Source organism: Schistocerca cancellata, chromosome 4 (assembly GCF_023864275.1).
Source record: "Schistocerca cancellata isolate TAMUIC-IGC-003103 chromosome 4, iqSchCanc2.1, whole genome shotgun sequence".
In the NCBI taxonomy this organism is placed as follows: domain Eukaryota; kingdom Metazoa; phylum Arthropoda; class Insecta; order Orthoptera; family Acrididae; genus Schistocerca; species Schistocerca cancellata.
Genome location: NC_064629.1, coordinates 689,272,103 through 689,291,095, shown reverse-complemented (window position 1 = coordinate 689,291,095; position 18,993 = coordinate 689,272,103). Strand labels below are relative to the sequence as shown.

Genomic DNA, 18,993 nt, shown 5'->3' with positions numbered 1-18,993 from the left:
TATACAGTCTGTTTTGGGCTTGCGCCTATGTTCAGTGGGTTTTACATTCAATTATACCGTCCCACCAGAGGTCAGAGTCCTCCCTCAGGCATGGATGTGTCTGTTGTTCTTAGTATAAGTTAGTTTAAGTAGTGTGTAAGTCTAGGGACCGATAACAGCAGCAGTTTGGTGCCGTAGGAATTCACACACACATTCAATTATATGTTTCATTGCTCAACGTTGAAAATCCCTGTTTAAATAAAAAACAAACGATGTGATGATGACTAAATTAACCAAACTTAAACAACTGGAAGTTGATAAGAAACATATTTTGTGAAGTATTATAGTACTTACATGCTATTCATATTATTTCCACGTCACATTCATTCCCTTCTTTTTTTTTTTTTTTTTTTTTTTTTTTTTTTTTACATTTCGCTTAGCAACTTCAAATTGTTTCAGTTGAGTCTGTTTAGTAATCATCACATTATTTCTTTTTTATTTAAACAGTGATGTCCACCCCTCTTGAGACCTTAAAACTCTGTAATATTACTCATTCAGTGCAGTCACTAGTATCTGGTTATCACACATGTAAGACATGTGCTGGAGGCTGGAGACTTAGAATTCATGTTTTATTGTGACATAACTGTGATATTTAATGTGTGTGTGTGTGTGTGTGTGTGTGTGTGTGTGTGTGAGTGAGTAAATATATTCATATATGTCCTTTTCGACAGGTTTACCAAACACAGTGTGGTAATAAATGCTCCTGTCAAAGGGAAAGCTCGCTACGACTGGTCTGTAACAAATGTGAATTTGCTGACATCAAAAACTTCAAGTCAGGCATTCTTCTTAAGAACACTAAAAGTCATAGTTCAGATAAGAGATTCCATCAAAGAGGCACATAAAAGACTGAAGGATAATGTGGGTAAGTAATTGTTCAGACATGATTGAAGCAAAATTGTATGTTCACACAAAGTTTTCAGCATGGTTTATTATTTCTGTTGCTATAGTTATTATCAAATGATTGATAAGGAAAAATACATAAAAACGGCAAAATTCTTATTTCCGCTAATAAATCAACTGAGCTGTAAAATTGCTTTCTTGGGAAAAGAAAAAGCCTCTTAGATTTTGATTTTTTGCCAAATTCATGAAACTGAATGCAGAAATGATTTCCATTGTAGTTTTCCAAATTGTCCGTATACAGTATGTATTACAAAATTCAGCAGTCATGATGTATATATCTATTTTGTGAATATAAAATTCATAATAAACTTATATTTTCCAGAATTATTCATTTACTTAGCATTTAAATCCTGTACGTTGTGTAATTATTTCTAATTTGAATATTTTTCGGTCTTTCTTTTGCCTATAGCCTTCCTTTTGACATGGGTATAACTTACTTTTCTCTCTCCTGGTACTTTACAATTGTTTCTTCTTCTTCTTCTTCTTCTTCTTCTTCTTCTTCTTCTGTGCATAACATCTCTTCAAACATATTACTTTTGGTTCAGTTGTGATCTTCACATAAAAATTAAAGGCATTATAGTTAACTGCTAGTCAATTTCTACTTGGAAAGGAAAGGGGAGTAGAGAACAACGTACTGACAATTTCAGTGCATGTTTCGAATAAAAACTGTAACTTATTCACTAGCACATGGGCAGTTCATGGAGACCTGTTGTTTCGCTGGTGTTGACTATAAAAATAATATACAAATAAAAATAATCTTTTGTATATTTCCAATTATTGTTTTCTTAAAGTCCCTGAATAACACCCATTATTTACTGGTAACTGCGGGAATAAATTGTTAAAGGAAAAAGTAAATATAATCTGTATAGCTTTTTAGATTGATTCAGGAAGTATTATGTAAATTGAAGATGGAGGGAGAAAGAAGGAAAGGAAAGGAACTCATGCTGTCAGCTGCGTTGGGACTTCATGCGGAGTCAGCGGGTCCAAGTGAAAATGTGTGCCGGACTGGGATTCGAATCCAGGATCTCCTGTTTGCTAGGCATTTGCATTTAACTACTGTGCCACCTGGACACAGTGTTTATCACAATTACAAGGACTACCTCGGTATGCCCCCTCGGTCACCCCACATTCCCACCTAGCATAACCTGTCCACAGTCCCTGTCCATGTCCTCCATGTTCGCTACTTTGAGATTCCTGTCGGGATTCAAATGTATTTGTGCATTCACACTGAAGGTGGTGGATTCATAACCCATTGAAATGACCCAATTATATGAATTTTGGATGTCTATTCTTTTGGACATTTCTGAAAGAACAGATACCAAGCATTCATGTAATTCTGGAAATAAAATACTTTAGATTAACATTTTTTTTTCCTGTTTGTGTGATACTTAGCTTTGATGATACTGAACATCTGCTTACATTAGAAACTTTCACATTTTAAAAAAAAATACTTCTTTTCTTCAGCAAATCCGGAAGCAAATGAAGTGCCGCACTTGGCAACTTTGCTCCCTCTCGATGACTTGTGGGACGTATTGAGTTCTTGCTTAAGTGAATTGTCCAATACCCCAGATTCTCATGCAGTTCTTGTTTTGCAGGTAAGAACTGGTTAGTAAATTGTTGATAATACACAATTTGTGGTTGCATGACTTACGTCAAATTTTATTTCCAGCCTGCAGTAGAAGCATTTTTTCTTGTGCACACTCCTCCTCCCCCAAGTGAAGAGAAGAAAACTGCACCAAAAGGGCAGGAAGTGACTCAAGCTGAACAGGCTGGTGCTTCCACATCTGGTGTGGCACAACAAAGTGTTGCCCCGGTCTCACCACTACCACCAGATTCTGAAGCAAGTGCAAACCCACAGTCCTCTCCAAGCAGTTCCAGAGTTGACTGGGAGAGTTTGTTTGCGGTATCAGTTCCACGACCTCCAACGAAACCAAAATTCTTAGTCTTTGCTGGTACTTATTGTTGCTTTTTAACAGGGTGTCATTACATTGCTTACAGTGACTCTTAAAATTTTTAAAATCTTTCTTTGCCCACCAGAAACCCACAGAGTTGTCCTCAATGAAATACTGCGGCAGTCGACAATAAATATAGCTGATGGACCATTTGCTGTGCTTGTAGACCATACAAGGATTTTGGATTTTGATGTAAAGAGGCGCTACTTCCGGTCAGAGCTAGAGCGAATGGATGAGGGTATCCGCAGAGAAGAATTAGCTGTACATGTCAGGAGAAGCCATGTGTTTGAAGATTCATTTAGAGAACTGCATCGTCGCAGTGCAGATGAATGGAAAAATAGATTCTACATTGTGTTTGAAGGTAAACATATTTCTCTCTTTACTGACTTGGCAGAGTCTTTATGGAATAGAATATATCATACAAAAATTAAGTAATGTCTCCCATATGGATGATTACATTAAATTAAAACTTTGTGTATAGGTGAGTCTTTGCAGTTCAGTATTTAGCAGCACACTATCTGAATGCTGTGCTGAGTCCATTACTGTAGCCTAGTGATGACAAAACTTACTAAATAATTGTGTTTGCTATCAGTATAACTGAACTGATACTGGTGTGTAAAAGTGTAATGAAGATAGTGTGAAGAACTACATTCCATAGGCCATAATGCTTTTTTCATGATTTTCTTAATAATATAGCTCCTTTTTATTGAATTCTCAATAAAAATTTCTTTAATTGAAGACCTGATGTCTCAAGAGAGGGGCGGGGGACAGTGGCTACTGTAACTCCAAAGGAAACACACAGTTTGGATCACTTGCTATGTTTTATTCATATTACCAGTATTGATCCATGATACAGCTCATCTTCAGATCCACATAACTGATAATGGAAGGAAAAAGGATGGGTAGAACAAAATTGATAGCAATGTAAGTAAAAAGATACGATGGCAGAATAGAAATAAAATATTGTGAAGTAATTCATACTGATTACCATGAGTTGCAGCTGAAGTGCAGGGTGAGAACTCACAGATAACTATCAAAATTGTAAAATGAAGATAAAAGGGAAGTATGTTGCAGTTCACATGATGATGTGTTCATATTTCTGCGACATTATAGAAATAAAAGCCACCTTTGTCATCATGTACAATGTTAAAATAATAACATAATCAAAGTAATGACTGAAAGTACGTATACATAAAACATGACTGTTAATACATATGAATTATTACCTGTAAGAATAAAAATATAAATGTTTGTAACAGCCAAAAGAGATCACTATCTGAAGTAGGTTGAGCAGCATCTTTGGCAATGGTGGGTGTTTGTATGCTACAGCCTGCTGGTAGTGCAGACTACCACGTACCCAACATCAGTGTGTGATGATGGCCAGAAAAAATTCAGTGGGTGGGCTTGTACATTTTTGCTCTCATTGTGTAATTTTATAAAATCAAATGTTTTATTTCACACGCACAGAAGGTGGCTTTTACTTGTCTATTCTCATATGACTGTAAACATAATGTTGTTTATAGCTTAATTTGTACAATTTGCGTAGTTTTGTATGAACCCTTGCCCTTTTGGTAAGCCGTGCTCCTTTATAATAGGTATGAATTTTGTGTGTGATTTTATTTTTATGTTGCCACTGTTCGTATCTTTTTAATGTTACATGTTTTTGTGCTATCACACCCCTCTTCATTCTTTTATCAGTTACGTTGATCTGAAGATGAACTGTTAGTGGTTGCCACAGGCAATTCAAATAAAACATAGCAAGTGACCCAAACAGTGTAGGATTATTTTTTCCTCCATTTTACTTCTGAAAAATATCAAAGATAGTAATGACTTAGTAATATAGTCTGTCATAGATTTGAGTTATGAAGAACATAATATAATCGGTGTTAAGGAAATAAATTTTCAGGAATCGGAAATATTTTGGTATAAGTGATTTGCTTACATGTTTGGATTGACAAAGTACATAACTTTCTGAAGGCAGAGTTCACTTTTAGGTCACTACTTATTATCATAAACTGTTTATTGCAAATGATGAAGAAAGATTCTCATTTTCTCTCCCTCATACATATCAACATTCATTTTAAAATTCATGAGAATGAAGAACACTTTAAGGTGAGAAAGTATTGTCCTTCTTGGCAGCAAAGGAGATCTGACACCACATCCTGTAGTGCAACATTTGTGTAAATACTTTAAAAGTGTCATATGTCATAGGAAAAGTAACATTTGTACAAGAGGGGCTACCTGTAGAAGTGTAGGATGCTGGACTCTCATGTGAAGAAAAACATTACAAAGTGGTACATGGAATGATGTTTGGCTCAGATTGTAGAGGCTGAACAGTTTGTTCAGTTGAAGATTTTATCACAGCAGTGATCCAGCACATAGCTGAAATTATAAGAATTATTTGGCTGCAGCATGTTAAAGTACTGTCTCTGTAATCTGGAAGGTAGAAGCTGATGAAAGGATGTTTAACTTGCATATAAGAAATGATGATGGTGCCCGTCTGACAGATTACACTTGGAGAGGGAATGGCTGTGCTGGGGGTTTTTATATGAGGTACAGGTCTGCCGATTGCAGTGGAAATAATGAGGGGATTGTAGTGGAAATTAATTAGAGGCTGGGGTTGTATTATAGAACTTAGCAGATACTCGCAGTAGATGGTCATATAGTATTTCTTCTGTAATAGCATCATGAATTTGAGACATGAATGTTTCATACGATTTCAAAAGAGAAACAACAGTCTAAAAACTGGATGGAGACATTTTATTGAAAAAACATAACAAAGCACAAATTTTGAAACAGTAAGCTGGATAATTTTGTACACTTCTTAATAAGGAAAAATATTACAACTTTTTTTAAACACATACTCTTATTACCAGTGTCTGTCAGACCATCAGTGAGACTGCACCTCACTTTCCTGCTTCTAATAAGGCGAGTACACCATTCATTTGTTACATATTTCTATGAGCTACAAACAGGAGCAACTTATTTTCAGTTATCTATGTAGTTACTAGTTTATTTCTGTACTTTCTTGCATATTTGAGTGCTCTTTAGTTTCAAGTCATTAATTTCATGTGTGTTTATTTATCAGGCACAATTCCACGTTTAACTGTCTAGTGTATATCTTTTGCTGTCTCTGGTATGGATAGGGACTGTGATTGTTGTGTACAGATGTGAGCCCAGTTGGTGACCCTTCACTCAAATCTTCAGGCTGTGTTGGCTTCCATCACACAGCTTAAACCTGCTGCCAGTGGGCGTCACTGTAGGTGGTTGGATGTGGGGATCCGAGGGATATCAAGTACATCCCACGTGTGTCCCATTCAGTCCACTGCTGTGGCTGCCCTGCTCACTGCCTATGCTGAGGCTGACCCCCTCCAGGAAGCAAAAGAATTACTATGGGGGTAATCAGAAGGCTGCCCTGATTTTTTGAACAAACAGGTTTCAGGCTCTGAGCCAGATGCGGATGTTCCCCCCGTTTCAGAGGAAGCCTCTCAGCCCACAGAGAGTGGGTTTGCTAGTAGTTGGAAGCTCCAACATTAGGCATGTGATGAGCACTTGAGAGGTATGGCTGCAAAGGAGGGGAAGAAGTGCAATGTGCACTCAGTGTGCAGACCGGGTGGAGTCATTCCAGATAAAGGGTCCTTCTTGATGCCATGAAGAGCACAAGGTGCAGCCAGTTGTGGGTGGTAGGCTCATGGCTGTACCAAATATATGTGTCACTTAAGAACAAAAGAGTTTCTCTCTGGTTTTGGCCAGCTTGCTGAATTGGTAATGACTGCCAGTCTTGCTTGCAAGATGAAGGCAGAGCTCACCATCTGCAGCATTGTCGACAGGACTGACTGTGGTCCTTTGGTACAGAGGCTCATGCGGTCCTGCGACTGTGTAGGCTGAAAGTTCCTCGAGTTGCGCAATCAGGTGGTGGGTTTCCAAGTTCTGCTTAATGGATCATGCTTCCATACACACAGGAAGCAGCTACATGGCTAGTAGGGGCTGTGTGGAAGGGATTGCACAGTTGTTAGAGGGTCTCGGGGAAACTACAGAAAGGCTGTCAGTCTGAAAGGGTGCAGGGCAAACACAGTAAGGTAGAGATAGCAAAAAGTGATATTGTACTTGTAAATTGTTGTAGCTGTGTTGGGAAAGAACTGGAGCTGCAAGCACTGATTAGAAAGAACTGAAGCTCAAATTGTTATAGGTACAGAAAGCTGGCTAAAGCTGGAAATAAGTTCAGATGAAATTTTTTCAGAAAGGACAGATTAAATTCAGCCAGTGGTGGAGTTTTTATTGCTGTCAGAATTAATTTATGTTGTGGTGAAATTGAAGTGGATAGTTCCTGTGAGTTAATATGGGTAAGAGGTTATACTTCACAACTGGAATAAGCTAATAATTTTACTGGTTCACTGACTCTGATGATGCAGTTGCTGAACAGTTCAAAGAACACTTGAATCTCATCTCAAATAGGTATCACATTCTTACAATTTTTGTTGGTGATGATTGCATTCTGCCCTCGATATGCTGGGAAAAATACATGCTTAAAGCTGGTGGTAGGCATAAAACATTGACCAAAATTGTACTGAATGCTTTCTCAGAAAATTATTTCAAACAAGTAGTTCAGTAGCCTACGCAATGTGTAAATGATTGCGAAACCATACTTCACCTATTAGCAACAAATAACCCTGAACAAATAGAGAGCATCATGACAGTTACAGGGATTAATGACCACAAAGGCAGTTATAGTGAGACTGAACACTGTATCATCTAAGCCCAACAAAAATAAACACAAACTCCAGACGCCTGTCTAAGAGACAGTCTCCACTCCTTCTGATCTGACTAAGTAAGCATAGACCAGATGTGGTTTAAATTCGAAGAAATTTTATCAATGACAGTTGAGAGATATATACAACATAAATTAATAAGTGATATACTGATCTCCCGTGGTACACTAAACAGGTCAGAGCAGTCTTGCAGAAGCAACAAAAAAGCATGCCACTTTAAAAAGAACACAAAATACAGAAGATAGGCGAAGTTTTATAGAAACTTGACATTTAGTGGGAACTTCTATGCAAGATGCTTTTAATAGCTGCCACAATGAAACTTTATCACAAAATCTAGCAGAAAACTAAAAGAGATTCTGGTCATGTGTAAAATACACCAGTGACAAAATTCAATCAATACCTTCACTGCATGGTAACAATGGTTATGTCTCTGATAACAGTGTCACTAAAGCACTAAACATGCTTTCCCGAAACTCATTCATCAAAGAGGATGAAGTAAATATTCCAGGATCTGAATCTAGAAAAACTGCCATCTTCTGTAACTCAGATGTAGATAGCCTCGGTGTAGAGAAGCAGCTTAAATCACTTAACAAAGGGGAGGCTTCTGGTCCAGATTGCGTAACAGTAATGTTCCCTTCAGAGTAAGATGATAAAATAACTCCATATCTAACAATGATATTCAACCGCTCGCTCATCGAAAGATGTGTACCTAAAGACTGGAAAGTTGCAAAGGAAACAGGAGCAATCCACTGAATTACAGTCAATATCACTAATGTCGATTTGCAGTGGGATTTTGGAACATATTCTGTATTAATATTTATTATCTGAAAGAAAATTATTTATTGACTAATAGTCCTCACGGATACAGGAAAATCGTTCTTGTGGATCAGAACTAGCACTCTATTCTCATGAAGTAATGAGTGCTATCAACAGGGGTTGTCAAATTGATTTTGTATTTTTAGATTTCCAGAACGTTGTAGATACTGTTCCTCACAAACGTCTTCTAATCAAATTGCGTGCCTATGGAGTATCATCTCAGTTGTGTGACTGGATTCACGAGTTCCTGTTGGGTAGGACACAGTTTGTCGTAATTGACAGAAAGTCATCAAGTAAAACAGAAGTAATATCTGACATTCCCCAAGGAAGTGTTATAGGCACTATGCTGTTTCTTATCTACATAAGCAACATAGGAGACAATCTGAACAGCCCTCTTAGATTGCTCACAGGTAATGTTGTCATTTACCATCTTGCGAAGTCATCAGATCATCAATACCAAATCCAGAATGATTTGGACAAGATATCAGTATGGTGTAAAAAGTGGCAATAGACTGTAAATAATGAAAAGTGTGAAGTTACCCACTTTAGTAATAAAAGGTATCTGCTAAATTTTGGTTAAACAATAAGTCACACAAAACTAAAGGCTGTTAATTCAGCTTAATACTTAGGGATTACAGCTGCAAATAACTTCAATTGGAATGATTACATACACAAAATTGTGGGTAAAGCAAACCAAAGACTGTATAATTTATTGGTAGAAAACTTGGAAAATGCAACACATTGACTAAAGAGATTGTGTACACTACTATTGTCTGCCACCCCCCACCCCCCCCCCCTTACCCCACCCCCCTCTGGAGTATTGCTGTGCATTGTGGGATCCGCATCAGAGGGGACTGATGGAGGACATCAAAAAAGTTCAAAGAAAGGCAGCTCGTTTTTGTATCATGGCAAAATAGGGGAGAGATGCACGAATTAGGATGGCAGTCATTAAAGCAAGTGTGTTTTTCGTTGCAGCAGAATCTTCTTGTGAAATTTCAATCACCAGCTTTCTCCTCTGAATGTGTAAATACATAGCGAGAAATGATAATCACGATGAAATTAGAGAAGTCGGAGCTCACACAGAAATATTTAAGTGTTCATTTTTCCAGAGTGCATTTAGAGTGTAATCATGTAGATGTAGATACATTCACATGATTATGAAAATGAGACTAATGCAATTAGAGAGAGAATTTTTATGTGCTAAATTTTGTTGTTTGCAAATTTGTTGAAAGGTTGTTGATAACTCCTTCCATTAAACATGGAAATAATATTCTTCACACTGAGTTACTCAGGAAACATACTTAGTGCTGTGTGTGGAAATGTTTGCTTTGTGCTTGCAGACCTCAAGTTGTTACTGAATCTATTAATTGAAGGCCTAATATGTTCAGTGAAGAACAAATATTGATAAACACCAAAACACAAAATGCGGAAAGTTCTTTGTAAAAAGACACAAAAAGATCTCTAAATATTTTTGCACTTCAAATTATTTCTAACAATGATGGACTGTTTGAAGAATTTCTTGCTGATATAGAATGGGATGTTACATTCAAATAGAGGAAGCAGCTCGTATGCCTAAATTTCCTGTTAGTAATTGACACGTCTTTCCTTCTAATTGTTCTCTTACTGGCATGTCTCTTATGCCTGTTAGTATGCTTCATGCTGCAGTTTTAAATTTGATCGTTGGCAAAAGAATTGTTGTATTATTGGCTTGATCTTGTCTTTTTTTACTTAACTCGTTGGCCAGGCATTGACAACAGTTTAAGACTTGATATTTGTTGAGAACTTCTTGTAGGATAGTTTTTGTTTACTGGTTTGACAATCACAAGCAACAATACATGGTCATCTTGCATTTGCATCTAATTAGTCTCTTAAATAGGTGTGTACAGCAAGAATAATGACCGATACGTTGAAAATTATTCATGTTTCAGAGTTCAATTTCACTTACATTTCAGTAAGGAAAATCATCTGACAATTTTTTTATTACAGTCTATGCAACATAGTTACATGCTAACCAATTTCAGTAATTTCCTATTGAAATTTTAGTAGAAGTAAGATGATTTATTTTTTTTTTTCCTTGCTGATACTTTTTCAATTTACAAATGTAACTGATGTACTTTAAAGGTGAAGAAGGCCAGGATGCAGGTGGTTTGTTGAGGGAGTGGTATGTTATTATATCACGGGAGATATTTAATCCAATGTATGCCTTATTTACAACTTCACCTGGAGATAGAGTAACCTACATGATAAACTCATCTTCTCATTGCAATCCCAACCATCTCTGCTACTTCAAGTTTGTTGGGCGTGTTATTGGTAAGTTCTGCAAATTATTTATATTGATTAATAATATTGATTCTTGTAAAATATAGCGATACCACTTACATAATTGCACACTGTTTTACAGGGCAGATGCCATCTTTGGACAATGAATAGTATGTCATAGTGCTGACATGAGTGTAATGCCTAAATAGCACTTAGTGTGTGTAATATATTCACTTTCAACCAAATTAGCCACTGTGAACTCAATGGCACTTTCAAAATGGTCCCATGATATGAACATACCATGTTGAAATTCTGTTTCAGTTTGTGTTCAAATTTGCTGCAATACTTCAACTTAGAGTTCAGTTAGCCATGTAGTTGCAAATCCAGAAACATTTTACCAGCTAACTAATACACTTCTTTTGATTTATATCATTTTTGTGTGCAACTAAGTTATTGAAAGTCTTATTTTACAGAAATTTTTGCTTATGTTTACATGCATTCACAGACCTTGTGTGCAATCTGTTCAAAAAATGCCGGAAATTTTTCTACACGTACCTTTTACATATTGTGCATGATCTCGTTCAAAATACTCTCCTTCACAGTCAACAAACTGCTCGTAATGCTGTTCCCAATTCTGGAAACAGGCTTGGTATACCTCTTGCTGGATCATGTGAAGCACCACCTGCAAATTTTCTTTTATCTTGTCTATCATTGCAAATCTTTGCCCTTTCAACAGGGTTTTTCAACTTTGGAAATAAAAAAGTCTGCAGGGGCCAGGTCTGGAGAGTACAGAGGTTGGGGCAGCACAGTGATTTCATTTTTCACACAATGGTCGCACATAAACAGGGATGAATGTGCAGGTGAATTATCACAATGCAAGAGCCAGGAATTGTCTTGCCACATTTCAGGCCGTTTCCTTCTCAGGATTTCGTGACATGATGCAACTGAAATGTTACGTTCTTCTGCAACCTCTTGGTCAGTCAGTCTTCGATTGACACTCACAGTTTCATTGATGTTCCTGACATGAGCATCATCGGTAGACATCTAGGGGCATTACGAACGAGGGTTGCCTTCAACTTCCATCCGGCCATTTTGAAACTGTGTGAACTATTTGTAATGCTGAGTACAGCTTAAGCACTGATCACTGTAGTAGGCTTCCTGCATCATTCAGTCAGTTTTCTCGATTTTAGTCCAAAATTTAATGTAGATGCATTGCTCCTCTAGCTCTGCCATCTCGATATTCGCAAACTGTGTTCTACTCAATACAGCACTAAATAGTAACTACCAGACACACATCACAATAAAACTTCCACCAGTTACACAGTAAACACAGGCATGTACAGGGATGCTAACTGCCTTTTGTTCCAACACACCATTGGTGCTGAATTATGAATGTTCCAGAATTTTTTAAACAGATCTTGTATATGGAAATGGCCACAAATAGTTCTAAGTTGAAACCTTGTTGTAAGTGTACCTTTTTTTCGGAGTAGCCATTATCATAGTTTAATTCTGAAGAATTTTGAATTGCATTTATACTGGGTTTACCAACTTGCAATAGTTAGGAAATTATGGTCAGAACATCATCTTTTAAGTTACGTAGCCTGCATCTCTTGTTAGCCTGTATGCAATCTGTCCCAGACGTGGAATATTTGTAATTTTACTAGTAGTATGTAGGATCTCCTATTTGCTCCAGTTGTAAAAGTATTTAATCTCCAGGAAGGGTTTTGTACTGATTTCTAAGTGGTTGAAGGCTAAACTTGTTACCATTATTAATATCAGAAAATCAGCAGAAGAAAGAATAACACAAAACATTGCTGATAAATTTCTGTTGTCTGTAGAGCTTACAATGGTAACATTCTTAGTTATTAACAAGTTTTTGAATAAAGTATGTTTTAATTGTTTTTACCTCTAGACATTTCTAAGGCAAACCACAAAAAATGCCCTGCACAACAGGCATGGCATGTGGGGAATAGTATCATCCTACCTCATCGAACTGTTTTGCAGAGCAATCTACACATCAGGGGGCGAGAAACTGCTATCCAGACCCAAATGTGTAGGCTGCTCTGCTCAGTAGGAGTGTTGCAGTAGTATCAGCTTGGCTTATTGTTCTGCATAACAGGCTTGTTGTTGTGGTTGTATTGGCCTGCTTCATCAAGCTGTTGTGGAGGAAGGCTGAGGTGGATAGAGCACTGGATAGGTAGAGAGAGAGAGAGAGAGAGAGAGAGAGAGAGAGAGAGAGAGAGAGAAATAAGGGAGATGTAAGTACAGAGGGGGAAGGGGAGGGGATGGACAGAGAGAGAGTGATGTGTAAATGAGAAGCAATTAAGCGGCTGATTTGAGTTTTACTACCACTTTGTCTCTTTGGATATTATTTCCTTGTCTGTACTGCAGCTGTCATTCTTAATCTGTGTATCACTTTCCTAATTTTTCAGCAAAGGCCATTTATGACAACAAACTTCTTGAATGTTATTTCACAAGATCTTTCTACAAACATATCCTTGGAATTCCTGTTAAATACACGGATATGGAAAGTGAGGACTATACCTTTTATCAAGGCTTGGTTTATTTAATGGAAAACCACATCAGTTCATTAGGTTATGATCTCACCTTCAGTGCTGAGGTAAGTTGATATCTCGTATTTCCTTGCTACATTATATTGAAAGAAAAGTAGTTCTTATATGATACTATATATACGAGGGTATGTTGAAAAGTAGTTCCTCTGAAATTTTTCATATGAAAAACTTAGAGCTGTTCAAATAAAACAAACTTTACTAACATTCTACATCTTTATTCTCTGTATCTACATATTTATTTCCAAAAATAGTCACCCTAGTAATGAACACATTTCTACCAATGAGAGTAGTGTGTTGATACCATCACTGTAGAATGTTTGACTTTTTTGACAAACACACAACCTCACCTGTGCTTGCACCACCTTTGTACATTATTGCACCTTGCACATTATCAAAGTGAAGTCCTTAGTTTTTGGAAATCAGATGAGGTCAGGCTGGGACTGTGTGGAGGATGATCAATGGCAGTGAACCCAAGGCATCAGATTTTTGCAGATGTCATAGCATTTGTGTGTTTGCTCTGGCTTTGTCTTGCTGAGGGAGAGGGTGATCCATGTGTGGATGAACACTTAGAATTTCCAACTTGATTACAGCTACTGTTTGTCATGCACAGGCATAGTTAAGTTACACACTGCCATGTTATACACTGAAATTTGGAGCCTTCTGGTGGCAAAGGGCTGCAAGTATGTAGACATGAATATTAAAGATGTAGAATGTTAATAATGTTTGTTTCATTTAAAAAGCTTAAAGAGCTTTTTACATAAAAAATTAAGACATTTCGTTTCAGAATGCCCTTGTAGATCTTCCTTGATTTATAAGGTTAACTAATGCACGAGTCCATAACAGTGTTGTGTTGTAAACATTTCAGATTATTATTTTTATTTTCTGTGTTTCTCAACTTGTCAATTCATTTACTGTATTCATAATCTTTTTTCTTTCTTTCTTTCCTGTGTAGTTCTGCTAGTACACAAATTTTATCAAACAGTTTATTTTCCTTGCCTCTAACACTCTCTGTGGCAGCAGTATAAAGATGTTTGTAGAAAGATGGTTTTGTAGTGTGACATAAAATTAAGATTGAACATGCAGCAATTTAGCAGATGGTGTAACTACTGGGTATTAACAAAATTATGGATTGTATTTGTGAGGAAACTACTGCTCCCCCACCCCCACCACTTCCCACCCCTCCTTTAAAGAACAAGTAGTAAAGGTAACAACTTGGTGTGTAACTGAGGGACTGACTGTGGTGCCCTTCTTCAGAGCTAAACTACTACAGACCCCCCCCCCCCCCCCCATTCCCACTCCCCCCCCCCCCATTCCCTGTACTGCCACTCACCTCTTCGTATAATTAGATCAAAAATGCTGGCAGTATTTTATAACAAGATGAAGTTTTATGATGAAGTAAATTCTTTGTCACATATCTGTGAGAATAAATATAAAACAGGATTCTTATTTTTGTTCTAGCATTGGAGTTAATACTTAGAGCAAAATAAAATCAGAGTTTTTAATTCTGTAAAATAGGCATCAATTCACATTGTAGCATGAGATTAGATTCTTCATTCTCTAGATCCACTGCAAAAATATTCTCAAGCATTTGGAACACATCATTAAAACAATAATATAGAATACATTGCTGTACATCTAAATTGTAATGCCAGGAGGGGTAGCAAATAATGTGATATTATTTATGATGCACATACAATATCTTAGGAAGAATATACTACAGAATTTTTAGGTGATTGGATGGTGTACAGGGTACAAAATTTAGTACACATAGTTGCTGCCTATTGCAGCAAAAATGGCTCGAACCTATTTGGGAATAGCATGAGCTTGGCTGGGAGATAATGGTCATAATGCTTCAACTCAATACCAGAGTTAAGAAGCCATGATGGCTGGTGAGTAGTGGTGTGCCAGTCTCCTGGTATTGCATGACCAGCTGTTGTCATCAGTTGAGAAGTCCAGAGAGTGCACTGATGAGGGTTAAAGTTTAACGTACTGTGTATCAAGGTAGGTAAAGACAGCAAAGGCAACATATGGCATTATATGACCTAGTTGAAAGATAAAATTAAAGAGGGTGTAGCCACATCAGAATTGTAGTGGTTGGTGTCCAAATTGCTGTCTGTGCCAACCAGAGGTGGTGGTGGTGGTGGTGGTGGTGGTGGTGGTGGTGGTGTGTACCCAGTGGCTCCTTACGGTTGGGCCTGTATGGTGACAACAAATGCAATCTTATATTTGTCTTTCTCCTTGGAGTCTCTACACATGGATACATCCTTGTGATGCTGTACACAGAACAGGTACTTGTTTGGAAAGATGACTTTGTGTCACACCTGTATCTAGTGTTCTAATTAGCCATACAGCTGTTGCCATGGCCCTTTTTGCTGTTATGCTAAGGGAGGTGAAATGGTGATCACTGTGCTGATTGTCCACGATGCTCTAGAGGTCATCACACTAGTCCTGTGGACCTGTTGAGATGCTGCATGGCATTTTTTTGGGTCCTCCTGAACACAGATTCCTAACTTGCATGACAATTGTGGGACACTCATCAGTGTGAGCAGCAATATTGTAAAACAATGAAACACAGTCTCATTAGGCCATAGTTCTCTGTTGTCAACTTATGGCGGGCTGTTGGACATTTCTCCTTCTTATATGAGGTTTAGTAAGATCTTTTCGCAATTAGACCTGCTGCATAATCTTTCTAATACACAGAATGTAGATGGCATTACTTCCACCTACTTTATGCTGTAGTGATGAAATTCTAATTATATTCAAGCAAGCAGTACACTTCATGCAAAGTAGACATTTATTGCATGCCACCTTCATGGTATCGTAATGTTTGTGGCCAGTGGTATACATGTACATATTTACAACAGAACTGATTTGATACTGTTATATTCAGTGATGTAGAAAAGGCAAAAAATTAATTTTTTCATTTACACTTTAATTAAAACCTTACCACAAAGATTTAAATGTATACATACTAAATTTAAAAAAATATTCCTATGCAATTTTAGGCAACCATTGTCAGAACATAAAGTTTAGAGTTGATGATGTTTATTATTATTATTATTATTGCATAAACAGGGACTTCACAAGAGAGTGCAGGGTTTAATTCCTGATCTGTCCTAAGATTTTTGCCTCTTACCAGTTGTTTGAGATCTGGAATTAAGCTGAATATGTAAAGACACCAAGTCCACAATAACTTCCTGTATAATGTAGTTCCAAAGCTTGGAGGAAGGCAGAGGCGTAACATCTACTATGAGCCTATTATAATAAAGCACTGTTGTGTTCAAATCAATTTAAGGTGTGATGACAGCTTTACAATTACCTCTATTTACCTTAGACATAACAGTAACCATATAAAAGAACCAATTCTCACTTTCCATTTACAGAAAACCACCAGTATAGACATTTAATATTCGACAGAATGAGAAACATTCAGTGCTGCTAACCTCGGCATTTGGCGCCGATAAGCTCTTTGAGAAACGTTCAGCAATAAGTTGATTACTACAGGCTGAAACCAAATAGCACATAACAACAACTTGTATAGTATTAAACCACTGATAACAAGAAGATTCATGTCAAACCACCAACAAGAAACACAGATATGTTAATATGATACTATAAAATTGAGGGCATAATACAAGCAATGGAATGGAAAAATGACCATGTGTGATGCAGAAGAAGCACTGAGCAATGGTTCCACAGAAACAGAAACTCAAACACTTTACATCCACCACCTCAACTTACAAACTGCAGCGGACATAGTCATTATCAACTGATAGCCTCAGAACTTTCTTCTTTTTGGGCACAATTTGTGAACATTGTAACCATTATTTGCTTCTTAGTGCTGGCATCTTAATATTGCCAGGCATCGTAACTTGCACCTCCCACCAAGCAAGGTGGCACATAAGACTCTGGATTCGCATTTGGAAGGACAGCAATTCACATATACATTTCAATGGACTACCTAAGTTGCTTGAGGCAAACGCCGGAATGAGTCCTTCGCAAAGAACGTGGCTGAATTCCTTCTCCAGTATAGACTTCATATCAAAGAATACCTTGACAATTCTTGTTATTCTTGAACATATTTGTTATGTGATGAACATGAAGTACAGAAGACCACAGAAAGGGAAGACACACAGACATCATTCATTTCACAAAAGGTGAAGGCGTTGTCACATCTGTAACAGTTCCTGTTTCTTTGTTTAGTGAGAAAACAATTCAGCTCATATCATCAAACCTTTATGGTATGTGGTGTCATATTCAGGTCTATCTGTCCTTCATTTTCATATTAATACTTCAATGTAAACTGTACAAATATTATGTCTGTAACCATGAAATGACTCACCAGTACCTACACACATATTCTAACCACCCTTCTAGAGTGTAAAGCACACTAAATATGTGAGATATAGGAATGTTGCAAGATGAAATGTAACACTTAAAAACTATATCATTGTTAAACCATTACATAAGTATGGGAGTCCAGCCAGCATTACACAAAAGAAAACCTAAAATTACATTTTCTGGTTGTGAGCAACCAAGCAGATGCAAAACTCTCCTTTCTTTTATAAACTATGTGACAGACTGTAGGGCAGTGTTATTGGGATTAAATTCATAGACCATTATGACACACTTGTCAATAATGTATTCTCTTTCACTATTGACAAATGCCAATGCTGGGGCAACCTTTTCATTCCATGACTGTAGGAATAGTGTGGTTTTTAGGTGATGAACTTGTCAAGCCATTGGAGTGCATTTTTGTCTGGAAAGGAATTCCCTTGAAGGTTTTTTGATAGAGTGTGGAAAAAGTGAAAATCTCAGGGCACAAAAATCAGGTGAATAAGGTGGGCATGGAATCATTCCCCAACCTAACTCCTGTACTGTATTTTTTGTCAGTTTAGCAGAATTTGTGCAGGTGTTATTGTGGAATAGTATCACGTCCTGCAAGCTTGCTGTTCATTGTTCTTGGATTGCATGTGCAAGACGTCTCAGTTGTTGACAATGGATCTCAGCAGTGATGTTTGAACATCAGGGAAACCACACCATCATTGTTCCACCAGATGCATAACAGTATATTTTGTGGATGTGTGCAGGTCCGAATGGGGAGTTGCTGCTTTGTTTGAATGCAGCCATACTTGTTTTTCCTCATTTTTAACATAAGAGACCATTTCTAATCACCAGTAACAATACAAGGTAGCAATGGTCAGTACTGTTCATGATGAGCAAGCAGAGATGTGTGTCTGGCCACCAGCCACCTGTTGATTTTTGTGATTTTGACTTAGAGCATGCAGTACCCACACACCAGATTTTTTTAAGAACTTCCTTGTTGCATGCAAATGTAGCAAGACAGTGGAATGATCAGTTTGTCAGATTTGCTAGTTCTCGAGTACACTGATGGGGATCATTGTGGATTAATGTGTTTAAACGATCTTCCTCAAACCTCAGAAGTTTTCCTGAACATGGAAAATCACTAATGTTAAAGTGTTCCTCCTTAAATCAAGAAAACCTATTTTTTGCTATGCTCTGTCCAGTGGCATTATCCCCATACATGACAAAAATGTTTCTGGCTGCCTCCGTTGCTGTCAAAACTCAGTTGAACTCAAACAGGAGAATGCATGAAATGTTCAAATTTCTCCACTTAGCAATCCATTTTCTATCATTCACAGTGCCACTCACTATCTTCCAAAT

At 37.4% G+C, this 18,993-nt stretch overlaps 1 protein-coding gene across 1 annotated transcript in view; it reads left to right on the top strand.

Annotated features, from left to right (window-relative positions):
- Positions 1–18,993, top strand: part of LOC126184382 (E3 ubiquitin-protein ligase HUWE1-like) — a 219,850-nt gene that overhangs the window by 183,151 nt on the left and 17,706 nt on the right. The window contains exons 33-38 of the mRNA XM_049926767.1: positions 711–901; positions 2,404–2,534; positions 2,609–2,891; positions 2,977–3,252; positions 10,598–10,786; positions 13,168–13,355. Coding sequence (XP_049782724.1) covers positions 711–901; positions 2,404–2,534; positions 2,609–2,891; positions 2,977–3,252; positions 10,598–10,786; positions 13,168–13,355 — 1,258 coding nt within the window. The remainder of the gene's footprint in view (positions 1–710; positions 902–2,403; positions 2,535–2,608; positions 2,892–2,976; positions 3,253–10,597; positions 10,787–13,167; positions 13,356–18,993) is intronic.